This window comes from Genypterus blacodes, unplaced genomic scaffold (genome assembly GCF_046128005.1).
Source record: "Genypterus blacodes isolate CSIRO-AG114 ecotype Tasmania unplaced genomic scaffold, CSIRO-AGI_Gbla_v1 ptg000036l_1, whole genome shotgun sequence".
Lineage (NCBI taxonomy): Eukaryota > Metazoa > Chordata > Actinopteri > Ophidiiformes > Ophidiidae > Genypterus > Genypterus blacodes.
The window spans coordinates 3187880-3204230 of NW_027466849.1; the positions used below are offsets into that span (position 1 = coordinate 3187880).

The 16351-nt window shown below is 44.6% G+C and overlaps 1 protein-coding gene across 1 annotated transcript in view; it reads right to left on the reverse strand.

Annotated features, from left to right (window-relative positions):
* Window positions 1-6045: 6045 nt before the first annotated feature.
* The window catches only part of LOC142996137 (neural-cadherin), a 189234-nt gene continuing 178928 nt past the window's right edge, over window positions 6046-16351 (reverse strand). The window contains exons 36-37 of the mRNA XM_076147040.1: window positions 8065-8219; window positions 6046-6657 (exon numbers count right to left, since the gene is read on the reverse strand). Of these exons, the coding sequence (XP_076003155.1) occupies window positions 6046-6657; window positions 8065-8219 (767 nt within the window). The remainder of the gene's footprint in view (window positions 6658-8064; window positions 8220-16351) is intronic.

Genomic DNA, 16351 nt, shown 5'->3' on the forward strand with positions numbered 1-16351 from the left:
CCCCCCCCCCAAACCCCCCAGTGGTGCGGTTGAACTTGAATTGAACAAAGTGAAAGAATATTATTAATGCGCCAACACCACGAGCAACCATAAATAATTTGTTTTCATTTGAAGTAGAGATGTTTCAGATGTTTCTACTCTCTTGCTCGTTAGAACTTAATGGAACGAACAGAAACGCCCTTTTACCAAACGCTTTAACACAGACATTTAAGATTAGACATGTTTAAAAACGTGCAAACCCGACCAAAGCAAGGACCGGTCTCATCCAACCCAAGGCTGGAAACTGCAGATCCGTCCAGTCTTCAGCGCACTGCCAGCCACTCCCCACCCCAACGCCTCCTATGTGTTCAGCTGTGTGTTCACCATGCAAATACACAAACTGGAGAACATCTAACAAAGGCCTGAAGGAAGAGCGGTGACTCTTTGTCCCGACGTTGATTATTCCATTTCTAAGTCAGCACATAAGCGCACAGCGTACAGGGCGTTGGAGCAGGAATGCCTGGTAGTGTGTCGCAAAGCTGAATTGATTTATCCGTCGACGTTTTGTTTGAGACTTTTACCAAGAATTTGCTGCTTTTCTCAATTCCATTTAATTGTAAAGTGATTTCCTTTGTGCTTTTGGTCGATAGGAGCAGGCTGAACACGTCGCCTCAGGCTCGGGGAAGTTGTGACGGGCATTGTTGCGTTCTATACACACACTATTGAGTAACGCCTGTATTGAACTGACTGATTTTTTACAATAGGAAGTAGAAGGACTTAGTTTAACATTGGGGAGAAAAACCACGTCTAGATGTAGATATTAGGCATCAGATGCTGATAATTCATGTGAAAGGAGGTCGTGTTGGGGCTTCAGTGCTTCTGCTGTCAAACTGGGGTCAAAACCAGAAGCAGGAAACCTTTGCGAGCCGTGTTGTTGTTATGATCGCTCCTGCATTTTCCTCTGTCGGCTCTGAGATTCTCAACCTGTTTCTGCACACACACGCACGCACGCACACACACACACACACACACACACACACACACACACACACACAACCATAGATGCGCATGAATAATGTAAGTGGAAAGGAAATTGCGGCGGGTTGACAACAACGCTGATTCCCCTCCGCAATCCCAGATAGTTTGTGAGAGAGAGGGGGAGAGAGACTTGCATATCAAACTGCAGCTATGTGGTTGGGAAAGCGGGGGAGGAGGAGGAGGAGCGGGGAAGACGGGGAGAGAACGGCATGTTGGACAACAAGCAGCAGCAGAAGAAGGAGAGGCGAGAGTGTATTAAACAGGTGGGATTGGCTGTGATTTCCCTTTCTCACGTGTTTCTGTCTCCTTCACATCCAAAGGGAACACAGAGGAGGGGAGAGGAGAGGAGAGGAGAGGTGATTGAAAGGCAGGAGCTGTGTCAGTAATTACAGGTTGGCTGGTCAAGAGCTGCCTGCTACAATGAGCTGTTATGTGAGGACAACACACACAGAGACACACACTCTCCTCCTCCTCCTCCTCCTCCTCCTCCTCACCTCGGTCTGCCTGGGTGTTGTTGTACACTTGTTAATAAGGGCCTCTGTCTTTGATAATCCAGCTTTTGAAAGTGTGTCGTTCCTCCACTCGGCCTCATTGTGATGCGCGGCGGCGGCGGGATCAGTGGATCAGCACAGCGTGTTCCTGCTCTCCGCCTCCATGTTGGGTGTTTAATTTAGGAGATGTCTGATTGCTTTATCCAAGAGTGCAGTGATTCCATTATGTTTGCCTAATAAGAGTGTACAAATGTTTTGGCCTTTTTCTTTGTTTTCTCGTGGCAAATTTCCATACATATTGGTATTAGCAGTTAACTTTGAAGTGTGCAGTCGTGCCTTTGGTTTCACAATGAAAATATTATGAGGAACAAGACATGAACGTGTGTGCATACGCAGGATTAAGGCTCATCACTTCAGCTCTGTTAAGGCTCACATTTGAAGCCAGGCTGGATTTTGCTGAAACACGTTTCCTTGTTCACACGAGAGCGACTAGAAGATGAATTGCTTTCCTTTGTGCTTTTCAAATATTTCTGTGGTCGTGGAAAATCCTGGGAAAATCTTTTTTTTTGTTGAGTCATTAAAAGGTTAGAGAGAACACGAGAACGATTATATTATCATTTTAATTCCTCAAAATCTGCTTGTTCATATCATTTTAGGAAACCAGCTAGTGATATTTGCTAATTGGTGTCAAAGCTCCGCCCTAATACGCTTTTGATTATAACTGGTTTATCTGCTGAAAAAAGTCCTCTAGGTTTAACCGCTCATTTATTGCTTCAGACCTTCTGCTGGTACATGTTTGTGACATTTGCAAGGAATAGATTCAAAAAATTCAAAATGGCGGAAACTTTTGTGCGGCACAAGTGTAAGCCTAAACGGATGAACGCTGATAAAACCCAAGGAATTCAAGGGGGGAAGGGATACAGTACACACCATTATCACAGCGCCACCATCAGGCTGGCTGCTACCAAAATATATTGGATTTTTCTCCAGGTTTCATAAAAACCCATCAATGAGGTTTTGATAAATCTAACTAACTGACAAACGTGGCCAAAAACATAGATACAGGCGGTGCTGAGTGTAAAGTTCATTTAGTAATTAAAAGCTAGATCTTGGTCGACCAAACGTTGACCCACGTTTCCACTGTATCCATGAAACCAGAGGTCATTAAGTTACCACGGCGATGAACCAGTATGTCACCGTCATAACATCATTTAAAAGAGATACATGGCTTTATGCTTGCAAGGACAAATTCATTTAGTTGTCTTTTGTTGTATTTCAAAACGGAAAATGACCCAAACATCCCTTTGTGTCCGGTACATGACACTCACATTGCATCAGCGTGCGTTTGGTTCACACGCGTTGGAAGAACAACAATCTATTTCCGGTTGCCGTCGCGGTCGCTGCTTAATGTCGTCCTTTTTTCTTTCTCTGAGCATCATTCTCAGCACAGCAGGCCTCTGCCAAATGAGTGAGTGAAATAGGCCAATCACAGCTCCTCGCCATGTGACAGCAGCCGTATGTGGCTTTGTGTTTATCATAAAGAAGGATCTCGTGTCGCGAGCACCTTCTTCTTTGTTCTGCAAAATCCGTTTTCTCCCCATCCAGTTAATTGTTGTGTAATGTTGCCAAACATGGTGTGAGATCCCTGAACATCTGAGACGTCGACATTCAGTATGTTTTTGCCTGCGTGATGAAACTTTGATGAAACAGCAAAACTGCTTTTTCAACACCGTTTAAACACCTTAATGTGAGTGAAATTGGCACAAATCAAAGCATGAAAGTATGCCGACTCTGAGCAGAGATTATGCAAATAAAAATGGATTTATTCAAGCATGGAAACGTCTTCATTGGAGTATGAAGTTGTGTGTGTTTCCACCATGGGCAGCAGACTGGCATCATACAGAGCCGCTTAATGACAGTAAGGATGAGCACTCTTGGACATAAACATACTGATTTTGACACCTGGATGTACAGAATGACAGCAGTATGATCAATAAAAGTATTTTTGTTTCATTTTGCATCCTTTCCTGCTGTTGTGTTCTGAAATGATTTCCCGACATCACTGGTGCAAATAAACATTTATTGAGAAAAAAAAGATGAAAGCAAATACAAAACACTCAAACTGTCCAAAGCTCATCACCGTCATGATGATAAAAAAAGATACGTTCAATTATATTTCTTTTTCTTAGTGAAGCTGCACATTTGATCCAAAAAGCAGCAATTATAATTATTAAGACTCTGTATTTACAAATGAGGTAAAACATTACTTTGTTCACAACATGTCTGCACCCATAACACAACATTTAAGAAGCTGTTTTATGGTACAAATGAATGGATGTCATGAAGCTTTAGTTGCACTCCCGGCTCTGCATGGCTCAGGTTCACTCCAGGTCCCTGGAAAGAATTTAAAAATAAGCAACCGCCGTATAAACCGCCTGTGTGCAGCATCACTCCACACACGCCGCACCCTTAAATGACCCCAAACCTGCTTTTGAGAGCCATGTCGTTGCTTCGGCTTCTGCAGAAAATATAGAATTTTGTTTTGAAAAGCCACAATTTAGGAATCAAACCCTGCTGTTGCCTCTTTTACCCTCAAGCTTTTGGTTTCTCAAGCATGACAGCAGCCCATCAGCTCCTATTAGGATTAGTGCCCTGATGTGTTTTCACACACTCCCACCCTTTAACCGCTCTACGCTGACAAGCTCGGCTCTGCCGCCGCAAAGACGGAACCCAATAAAAAATAACGATAGCGTCGCCGCTGCCATGCTGCTGCTTCCAGGATGCAGACGCTGAAATGGCAGGAAAGGCCAATATGGCTGTTTGGGAGGATTTTCGAAAGGGTGCGAGGATACATGACTTCTATTTACGCAATTTGCTGGTCATCCAATCCTTTCTGTGGAAAACCTTTGCTCCCAGCGTCGCTGTCTACCCTCATGGACTTCCTGCCAGCTGCAGAGGAGCCAGGCACTTATAAGATGGTTACTCTCTCTCTCTCTCACTCTCTCTTTCTCGACCTCAATTTTTTTAGTCTCTCCTATTCACTGCATAGACTGCAATCATCTCTGGTATAAAAAACTGAACGGTCCCTTTCCCTTTTGGCTGCTGTACTGTTGTTCTGTGCTTTTTGCCTTTTTTTTCCTTTGAACTTAAACAGTTTCCACCAGCTATTATTTCAGAGTGGAGGATTTTTCACTATGTGGTAAAAAACCAAAGGCCAAACAAGTGAGTATTTGCTGGGTGTGCTGACAATTCAACCAGTTTGGATAATAACCGCATTGATATTTCCCTGCAATCCGTGACAATCAAGAGACGAGTGTGTAGATAAATTCCATATAGTGGTAATAGATGTATATCTCCCACATTCCACCCTCCTCTCCCATTGAGTTGTAACCTTGGAAAGCCATTTAACATAGTTTGTATTCTAGTGAGCGATCCCCTGTTAGAACAGTCTCTCGCGGTTGCCACGTTTGGTATGGCAGTCCGTTTTAATTTTTGCGCGGCATCCCCCAGGTGGAATCAGAGGGGCGAGCGGGCAGAGCAGAGGAACGCCACCGAGAATGGAAAATCAAACGGAGACGAGCGTGTGCGGCGTTAAGCAGAAAGCTTGATGTCTTACGACCCACAGAGCGTTGAAAGTTGAAACACCCAATCAATACGAAATTACTGAACCCCAGCGAAGGACAAGTTACAAAATATATATGGACCATATAGATATTCTCCCACCGCCACCCCGCGACGGTCAAAGCACTTCTATTTATTTTTCTTGTGTTTTTTTTTTCATATGAACATCAACAGAAGCGGTGTACAGCCAGGCAGCATTGAACAGAAAGTGTCCATGTTGTAGTGAAAACCCCGGATCCCCTCCCCCCCTCTTCCCGCCGTTACCTACGACTTATCATTCCGTTTGTATTTACATCTGATGAAAAACAGCAGTAGCAATGGCATAAAAATAATTTCAAGTTGGCTTCTGATTCGTTTGTTCAGGTAATAAAAACCCTCAGCCGAGAACATTTTCACTTCACATTTTAGGCGTTTTAGGACACAATGAGCTTTATAAAATCGTGACGTTGGGGCGTTGGGTTGCTGTGGCTGTGAGAGACGTTTCTGACAGAGAAGCTGAGCTCCGTGGCGTCTCGCTGGGGTAGTGAGTGACGTTCTGAAGCCTCCGACCTGACTGACATCTTTGATAATGTCTGTTCCCGTAACGTTGTGGTCTGCGGTCGAGGGAGCACAGAGCGGCGCAGCTCTCACAGGGACGCGTTCGTCTGTCTGTCAGGCCACAAAGTTGATCGATAGGTCCCATCATCCAGTAAATACAGAACATTCCGTGTCAAATAGGAGTGATGGGTGTGAGAGCATCTCTCTCTCTCTCTCTCTCTCTCTCTCTCTCTCTCTCTTTCTGTCGCTCGCCCTGCTCCCACTGCTCGCTTGCCTCTCCCACCAGCGAGCGTTTGATAATTGATTGCTCCAGGTCGCCCTAACAACAGGGTCCCATCTCAAGTGTCTGATTGGCTTTAGTCTTTTTGCAGGTCGGAGCTCAGAGGTCACTGGCCTCTGCCTGCTCGTACAGCGCCCGCAGCTTCTCAAAGCGAGGCCCCCACTCCCCTAGCGTCTCCTCCCTCCTGTCCTCCCCTCCTCCTCCTCCATCCCCGCTGCTCCCTGCTTCTAGCCCCGCTGAGCTGAAGGAGCTCAGGGATCCAGCGGGTGAGCCCCCTCCCTCAGTGGAGAACACTTGCAGGGAGTCAAAAGGTCCGGTGTCAGGGTGCTGGTCGGCGTCTCGGATGATCTCACACAGGTAGCGGGCCAGGTCTTGGCTGGAGAAGGAGAGAGAGCGACGAGCCAGCTGGGTGGGGCGGGCCTGCCCCTGGGCCGGGAGCCTGGTGGGGGGGATGTCCCGGCGGAGGCTGGTTGTGGTGCAGGTGTTGGTGGAGGAGGAGGAAGCGATGGAAGGGGGGAGCGTGGTTGAGCTTGCCGTCCGGCTGAGGGTGTCCGGTGGCAGGGAGGAGGGAGGGGCGGGGGAAGCCTGGTGGAGGAGGTGATGGTGGTGTGGAGGCGGCGGGTGGTGGAGGGCTCTGGAGCGGCAGTACTGGACCGACTGGGCCGGGCTGGGCTGGAGAGACTTCTGCAGCTCCGCCATATCGTAGGCGTTCTGGGTAAACACACACACACACACAAGGAAAAGCTGTTAGCATAGAAGATGTGAAAAATGGCGAAAGTGGCGCTACGTTCAGACACTTACTTCGAAACGTTCTTCACAGGTCCAAAGCAAATTGTAACCTTATTGAAGCGCTAGCCACTTACAGCAGTTCCCTCATTGTTTCCCACATTCCGCCCTTAGTACTTACTAAATCTTTAGCATGGATGCGCTTAAGCTGCCTGCGATGCAGTCTAGCGGCTAGTTAGCAACTCGTGTGGTTGGCGAAGAAGTGTAGCAAATTATCAAGCTTATATTAGTATCTTTGCACAAGATCAGCACGGTCGCTACGGCAAAAACCCAGTCCAACACAACTTCTCTTCGTCTGTTACTGTTTGGCAAAACTTATCAGAGGGAGTGAGTGGATGTCTTCAGACAGGCGGAGCCAGAAGATCCGAACGGCAGGTGTGACGAGACGGAGAAGAATGAAACGTGACAGAGAGCGAGCGGAACTCGGAAAAACAATCAGAGTTCCACATTACATTTACTTTGAATGTTCCGCCTGTTTAAGTTTCCATTTATCACCATTTACTGGCAAGATACGTCTCCAAAATATGTGTGTGCATGTGTGTGGGAGACCAGTAAAGTCTCACACCATCTCTCTCTCCCTCTCCCTCTCTCTCTCTTTCTCTCTCTCTTTCTCTCTCCCTCTCTCTCTCCACAATCACTTTTACAGTGCTTATGAGATTCCGCCAAAACAGTAACCAGGGCAGCGAGCGATGGGGGTGGATGGAGAACGAGGAGGCGGAGGAGGAAGATATGAGACACAAACGGCTGCATGAGTCACTCTGGAAAATTGATTATGTGGCGGACGACTGTGTGTGTGTGTGTGCGTGCGTATGTGAAGTGCTGAGGAGTCCTGTGTGTGAAGAGCTCTCGCCAATTACCCCAAGAGTCTGCTGTGCTATAGGTGATCATATAGTGTGTGTGTGTGTGTGTGTGTGTGTGTGTGTGTGTGTGTGTGTGTGTGTGTTGGGTCTTGCATGTGGTGTATGGTTACAAAAAGAAAAGATGTTTTGATGCGGTCTGACAATAGAGTACATATGTAATAAGTCTATTTCCATGCTGTGTGTGTGTGTGTGAGAGAGACACTCTTTCTGTTTTCCGATCAAAGCTGTGATATTATGCAAGTACAGTACTGTTGAGTGGCGATGGGTTACAGCGGCTGTTGCATGGGTAAATATGTTGCGTGGGCCTAACTAAGGCCTAACGCACACACACACACACATTACGGAGGTTGACTTGCCCCTTTGGAATCACATTTTCATAATGTCATGGGTGAACTTCACGACTAAATGTTGCTTTTGGTGTGTAAATAATGTTATGAGTGTGTGTGAGCGTGTGCGTGTGTGCGCTCTGTACCTGGTCCTCCTCCCCGCCTCCCTCCTCGTCGTAGTTGAGGACATTCTCCCGTATGTCCTCCCAGCCGTCGTGGTGAGCTGAGACGTGGTACACCCCCTCCTTCAGGCCCTTGTAGCTCCGCCAGCGAGTGTAGAAGAAAATCCCCAACAGCAACACTGGAGAGTAAGAAAGGGGTGAAGGTGAGGGAGAAACGCTGCAGGGGGAAGCACGGTAAACTGATCGATACTGAGCTTCTGATTAAGCCTTCTTAGGCCCACAGAGAGGCGTCTGCCCGCAGCGACATTTTCCAAAAACGTGGGAGGAAATGTGATTGGAACCTGTAATTTGAGGTCAATCCATTGGCCTATCTGCCACATCAGGTAATGGAAACGAGCATTGATTGGTGAAACTTTTGTGGGCACTTTTTTCCAAACTGATACAGTGTGTGTGTGGTGAAGGGTTAGGGTTTCTGCTCGTGCTTGAGCTACAGGTCTAAAACAGTCCTCTTTTAAGCCTGTAAGGGTTAGGGTTAACAAGGGTTGCATTTATAATCAGGCCCCCGTATTTGGACCGGAAGACGGGAACCCATCCGGCTTTACAAGCCCCAGAAACATAACCAAGTTGGTCTGGAGTCTGTATCTCTCTGTGTCTCCAGCAGTGGTTCAGGCAATTTGGAGTTGACCATCAGAACTTTTGTCGGCACTTTCTTTCCTAACTCCTCAACAAGCTCTCAGTGCAGTTGTTTCGGGGAAAGGAACCCCAATTATAAGAGAAAACACCTTAAGTCACCTAAACTCAGCACAGGTTTCAGTGTACATCACTAAACTACAAACTAGTTAGTGTTTGAGTTGTAATATGTACGATTGTTGTTTTAATGAACATTTTGTACAAAATCTCTACAATCTTCTAATTATCACCCAGAATCTGATCAGGGCTGTAATGTTTCAATGGTTATATATTACATTTAGTCGTATATTATATCCACACTGTTTTGTGGGTCTGTGTGACTGAAACATTGACTTACATGTGTCAGTGTATAGACAAAGGCTTTTGTACTGTAACTGAAGGATTTCATAAAAGAACTTGTAGGCGTGAGTCAAACCCTGAGAAATGCACACAGTGACTTTAATGTGCTGTTTTATTGACTGCGTTCCATGACACCTTGAGTCAGACATCAGCAAAAAACTGAAACACACAATTAGTGCCTTGACATCATGTAGGTTCACACTGAATTATACAGATTGCACTTGCTGTTAAAGTGTAGAGGGACTGTTTTCATTTTACAAATATATTGGTATTTTCGCTTTTAAAACCAGTACATTCGGTCTTAACACAGTTCTTTGCTTTAGTGCTGTTGTGACCACCGCCCGCTTGTGTTAACAATCAAGTACTCCCTTTAATACTCCCATAACTTGCCCTTTCACTCCCATTTCTAATTTGAAAGTAATATTCAATAAACTGAAACGACATCTTGTCATCATCTAAGTATGTCAAGCGAATCTGTTCTGATATTCTATCACATTCAATCTCATTTTGTCCGCACTGCAGAGCATCACATGGGGCACCAGGTCACACGCTGCATTTTAACTGCAGTAACTATAGTCTTAACTGTTGCTGATGAAATTGTAATTACAGGTGAAATGCAAACAATTTCAACGGACCCCTTTAAACGCTTACCGCTCTCTCTTCCATCAAGCCCTCGTTTCATTCCAATCAACAACCCTCTCCTACATCACAACTAAAAACACACTAACCAATCCATCATGTAAGCACACCGACAGACGGCACTCAAACGCCCTGTGAATTGATAACAGCCCATTAAACAGCACACCCCTCCGACAACTCTGTAAGTGTAAATTCACTCAGCCAGAAACCAGCTGCACGCCACCAGAGGAAAAATCAATATTCATTTACTGTCAGCCCAGCTCCCTATCGGCGCCCCCCTCCTCCTCCTCAGAACAACGCCAGCGTCTGGCAGATTTATAAGATGGAATTGTTTCTAGACATTCACTGTTTCATTCTATGGGCGGTATTATGGCTTTTAATGCCACCGAACAAGAAAGAAAACATCAAGAAAATGAAGAACTGCTTTTGTTATGGCAAGCCACCTATTTTATGTGGCTGAGCGGTGCGGCGGGTGCCCTTAATGTTCGGAGACGTGTTGAATTTATGGCATAGAGGTCACGGGTTCGGTCGCCAAGGTCGTTGTCCATGTTGCTCTGAACACCTCCCCCCGCCCGCAAAAAAGAAGAACATTATAAAGTGGACCTGAAGTTCCCGAAGTCAACGTTGAGAATATGAACCTGGAGGCTTTCATGCCGGCTCAAATCATAGATAAAGAAGAGGCACCTATCTCTATTATACTCAGAGTGAGATATGGGCACAATATAAGGAAGTGGTGATGTGGTGGGAGGGGAGAGGAGGAGCACAGAGCTTCAGGCAGCCCTGAACAAGGTAAAGATAAGTCCAATTTCACTCAATGATCTCAGTCACAGGACGGACATGAACTGTAACTCACAGCACTTTCACTCCCTGCACAGTGGTTGTCGCACTGTGCCAGACATGCACACGGACGACAACAAGCTGTCTTTGACTGTTTGGAGACATCAAAGCAGCGGACCAATTGCGTAGATTGAGAACCAAACATTTCATCACAATTCAATCACAATTGTTCGACTTTGTTTCCAAGTGTCCAAAACTGCAAGGTCTGTAGGAGCCTTAAAAACAGGGGAAACAACCTGTTACTATCAACTCAAACAGTTCTACAACCTACAAATTCAACTGAATAACACAAGAGATTTCCTAACACCCATTATTCTGTGGACTTATTAGTATTATGTGCACCCATAATTCTTTACTCTGGACAACTTGGTTCACACTAAAACCGTAACTGATGGATGAAACAAGTTGTTGGACTCAAAAAGAATAGTTAACACAGCACCTAAGATACTTTCCATTAGGACAAATAAAGAACCCAGGATATTAAATAGTGTATAATAGTACATTAGTATCTTATAAAAGTAATTAGAATAACAACAATATTAATTATTATTATATCTTAATTAGGGTAGAATTATTTAGCATTTGAAATGTAACTGGATTGCAACTATAACCTAAAGAATCTATCAATATAACTCAAATATTTCATGAGGATGTCCCTGACAAAAAACCTGCAAATATTCCAGATTGTCATGAAAATTTGAAAGATTCGCTGCGTGGTTGAGACCCACCAAATCTTGTCAAAATTGGTACAGAACGTCTTGATAATTCTGCAAGAAATAAGACCAACAAACCAAGGCAATAGACATGTGAAAACACAACCTTGGTGGAGCCAAAAATGCATTCCATGTAGGAAATATGTCAGCTTTCCAATCAGTATGACTAACCTTGCGTAAAGAATTGAATAGCAATGTAGAAAATGTTTCTGAGGCACGGTTATGAAGGCCAATACTATACTTAAAATGTATATGCTCAACTTGGGCTCAGTGAAGCTTGAAGGAGTATGGGACTACACCAGACGAGAGTGAGAGTACACAAAGACACTTGATCTTTAGCTGCTGTGTGGATGAATGTACTGTATGGATCAATACTCTCTGTGCATCAAGGGAGATATACAACATTAATGTACATGCTTGCTTTCTGCTGCTCCCGTCCGCTTTGCAATGTGTGTGAGAGTGATCGAGAGTGTGTGTTTAAGGGCAGTGTTACAATTGTACCAAACAAGACAAAAACAGTACTACTTACAAAAAGTGCACCATTCAAACGGTGACAATGTTTGTAGTAATGAATAGAAACATGAATTGGCGTAAGTATTTCACATAATTCAATCTATAAAATGTAATGCCACAGAGATGATTCATACATATATAGGTTACAGCGAGCACGCATCGCCACCACTCATTCCTAACAATGACCAGCCGGACCAGCCAACTGCAAAATCAATAAACAGTATATGTGGATTCAAGTACTTAAGTTTCATTCACACACATAACCACGACTACCTAACGACCCTGCATCATTGCTTTTAAAGACCAAATCTATACGGTGAGAACACGATACTCTGCTGACATTTGTATAATACAAAGACCAACAGATACGCTGAGCTGAGATGGGATTTCGCCAGTGGTTTCAAGTAGGATTTGACTGACATAACAGTTTTCTATAATCTAACATAATGACGCAAACATTGCCCACCTAATGAGGTCAATCAATCAACTAATCAAGAATTATTGGTAGAGCGCGTTTCCCCGAAACATACAAAATTTGATTGATAACAAACAGACTCAGCCATGAAAATATAGACCAAAACAAACAACAGCAGGTAATGGCAGAAGAAGAAACACATTGGACCAAAATGATCAAGAATTTGCAGCCGATTTGTAGGTGTAAATGAGTCAAATATGGTGTCTTCACGTTTACAACGGCACATAGATTTTTTTTCAGATAACAGAAAATGTGTTTGTGTTGCTACATTTAGATTGTATCATCATAGATGGCAGTGAAGGAACTATTTTCTGACTCTCCCTCTTCCACTCACTACTTTTCCACTTTCAAGGCATTTCAGATTTCACGGTGACTCTGTGATGTGGAAGCAGCCACTCAAACTCTAACAATGTTGGTTTCCACAGATCTATTCACATTCTTCAACCGGATACTTTTGATCATCCTCAGAATTAGCTAAAACCTCCCAGAGTGGTCTAGTGGGTAGAATATCAAACTGTTCTATTCTCTTCTACTACTACTATTCTAGACAAAGAGACAGCACTAATTACGTGTAGTGGCTGATCCATTTTCATTGGAAATAATGAAATGCAGCTGGCCTCATTTTGAAGTGAAAACTGAATGTCCCTGGCGGTGACTCGTGTTGGCTGGTATGTGATCTACATCTTGTTCATGCAGATTTTTCACGATATCTTCAGCAACATTCTGGACACACCAATGCATCCTTATAATGTTTATTTCTTATAAAAATCAGTTGTAAATACGTCGAATATCAGCATTGACTTTTTTATTGCTAATTTGGATTTTTAGTCTCAAATATCAATTTCTACTCTACTAACAACTAAAGTGTACCTTTTTGACAAATCCACCATTGTTTCTGGCTTTTGCTCTGTTGTATGTAATCTGTATTTTTAAAGTAGGTGACACATTGACACTTCCACTTAAACGTTCCACTCACACTTGCCCTTTTCCTTTCTCAGGTGGGTGGTTTTAATGGAACCGCTCATCTGAGAAACGCAGAGGTCCACAAGGCCTGCCAGACTAACTGGCACGCTGTTTCCTCCACCTAGAACCCCCCGCTAAAACGTTGGCATGGATGCAACCGCAGTTGCCTATTTGGCTCTGATTCACAGGCATCACTGCCATCTCTATATGCTGAGCTATGTGATCTTCTATGAACACTGCTGCGTCGTCTGAGGCTCTCAAGGAGCACCCTGAGGTGCACTGTCACATCCAGAACAGCCAATATGACAGATTGCCTTTTGTAAATGAATCAATTAATGGGATTATTTTTTATATCAAGCAACATGGGCGCTCTTGTGATTTTGTTAATTTCTATGGATTTTGATTTGGACAGCTTTATGGGACTGTGTACATGACCTACGACCTCAGCCAAAGTACTCTTTCACGCATGTATAGTCACAGTTCTTATATCTACTGAAATAGAAGAGGCATTTGTTCTCTTTGCCTTCTTCAAACTGCCACCTGGGAGCCATGTTGTCAGCAGAAACAGCTCATGGGGTCGAACTAAGAATGGTTTAGGACCCGTATGAATGACCATAAGGATAGACCTTCCTCATGTGGGACGTGGGATACTAGGGTCTCTGTCAGGAGCGAAGCCTATAAGAAGAAGGCCTACTGGGTCTGATGCAGCTCCCCCAGTCAGATAATGCCTGTACATCTGCTATGTGTATGTGGGTGAATGTGGTATGTGTACATACACACACATGTGTGTAACGAAGGGGCTAGTGTGAGCTCCGTGGAGATGTGAGCAAGGCAGTGTGTGGTCAGAGCATGCATGATGAATCTGCACTGTTCAATGGCCTCTCTCTAGATGGCAAACACAGAAATAGAGGAACTTAATCAGTACTTCTGGCGGCGTGTTTGCTCGCACAAGTGTGCACTTGAAAGGAGGAGAGGGTGAAAAGAGAGATTATGTGTTTATTTGTTTACACTGCCTCCAAGGTCCTGTGGTGTCTTTGACCATCACTCGTTTTTGTTTGACTTTCTCTGCCTCTTTAACTCACCCTCTTGTCTTTCCACTCCTTTCCTTCGCACTCAAATGTTTTCTTCCTGGCCACCCTCAAGCTCCTCAGTAAAGTAAGTTTCTATTGATTCTATTACCCATCGCAGCAAACGCTACATTAGGTCAAAACCCCCGAATCTCCAGCCCTGCTGCAGGCTATCTCTACCATAGCAGATACAAACACACTAACGCACAAACACACGCATAAACACATAAGCACACTATTTACTTATTGAAATCTGAATTTGACAAGCTCTGCACATCCGCTCTAGTCTGGAAGCGATTGGTTTTGACAGAACACCCTGCAGTGGCGTTGCAACCACAACAGAAACAGGACAGGTGAGGTGAGGTGAGAACAATACAAGGATCATTCTTTTGAAAGCGTTTGAAAGAGGAGTTGAGGAAGATACAGCACATACATACAGTGCATACATACATACATTTTACATTATATCTGCCGTATTCACACAGAGCTTTTTGGCTGAAGATTGCAAACCACCAGAGCTGTAATGCCAGACTGCCGGAATCAATCAAAACCAGAATGTGTCTGTATAAACGAAAGCCCGGCTGATGCCAGAAAGGTGGGTGGTGTCATGCGGTAGCAGGAGTTCAGACTAAACTGAGCCTGAATTAAGGGGAACGCGGTGCACCAACCACTCGGCAGACCCAGGGGCCAAATCCCACTAACATGTGCTGCCAATCTGCCAATATCTGCAATCTGTGTAACAGAGGCTCATGCTGACATGGAAAAGTAATTTAAGAACCAGAGGTCACCGCCCTTACATCCATACCTCTGTACTTTGCACTTCAACATAACTCTTAACAACTCCGACATTGTTGACAGGACCCATATGACTTGCATTTGGCCCTACGAGGTCAAAATGCCTGGCCACCACTGCCTCAGAGCCGAAGAAGCCACTTAGATAAGTAGCCAGGCACAGACACTGAAGTAGCCTTGCACTGCTTCTCGATATCCGATAATTGGTTGGGACTAGCTGACATTCTGGCCCAACCAGCTCCTAAATGAAGCTCAGAATTGGACAAAGAACCCAGTTTCTCAGTGTGGTGTGAATCATATTTCCTGCGAGCAAGGCTTGAGGCAGCGAGTAAAGGGATTTCCAAGCGATCGATACCCAAGCAGCTGTGTGATGTGATCAGCGTCTATGAGTGTATCAATAACATACTATAGATTTTCAGCCTCATTAAGCTATACTTCTGCCAAAGTACATTCATCTGTCTCAGTGCAGTCCCATCACTTTTCCTTCCGCTGCTCTTCCTGTGCAACGAATCGACCCAATACAGGGTTCCAATATTCAGTTCCAGTAAAGGTGCGAGGAGCCAGTAGATTACAGTGACTGATGGTGAGAAATAGCACAGTTGAACAACGTTGACTCACAGCTTCTTCAGGCAGGTGCTGAGTTTCTCTCCACTTTCTAAGCTGCATGGGACCAAAATCATCTCCTGCTCAACGTTATAAAGTCTCGAACGCGAGTAAATGTCTCCCCTCAGGTTTCTCTTCTATGCTAGTCACGGTGGAAAAGCTTATACAACACTTAGCTCTAAGGGCACTTGAACTCTCCATTGAAACATATGATTAAAACAAGGCCAATATCCACCTGATATATCTGCCTGAAACACACTCTCCATGCTTCCCTTCCTTCCACATTGTTCCAAGGTAAAAGTGCTTATTGCCTCTTTTAACGCAGTTCTGTCTCAGTTGGGCTCCACATCGATCGAGGTGCACTTTCTTAAACAGAATCCTCCTCCTTCTCCTCCTCCACCTCTCAAAGTTTCTTTCACTCGGGTCAAACCTCAATGTTGTTGCATCCCAGCTATACAGAAAACTCTAACAGGGATTATGTTGCGTGCACATACGTGGGCAGTGAAGGCCCACTCAAGAGAAGAAGTGATTTATTATTTTAAACCCTGTTCAGGTAGAGAGGAGGCACACAGCCGTTGTGATTTGGACCCAATATGTTAGCGAGTGGGCGTTTCCATTTTTGTGAAGGTTACTTTTGATGGATGTGTGAGTTAAACCAGTGGATGGGAGCCGGTGAGTCT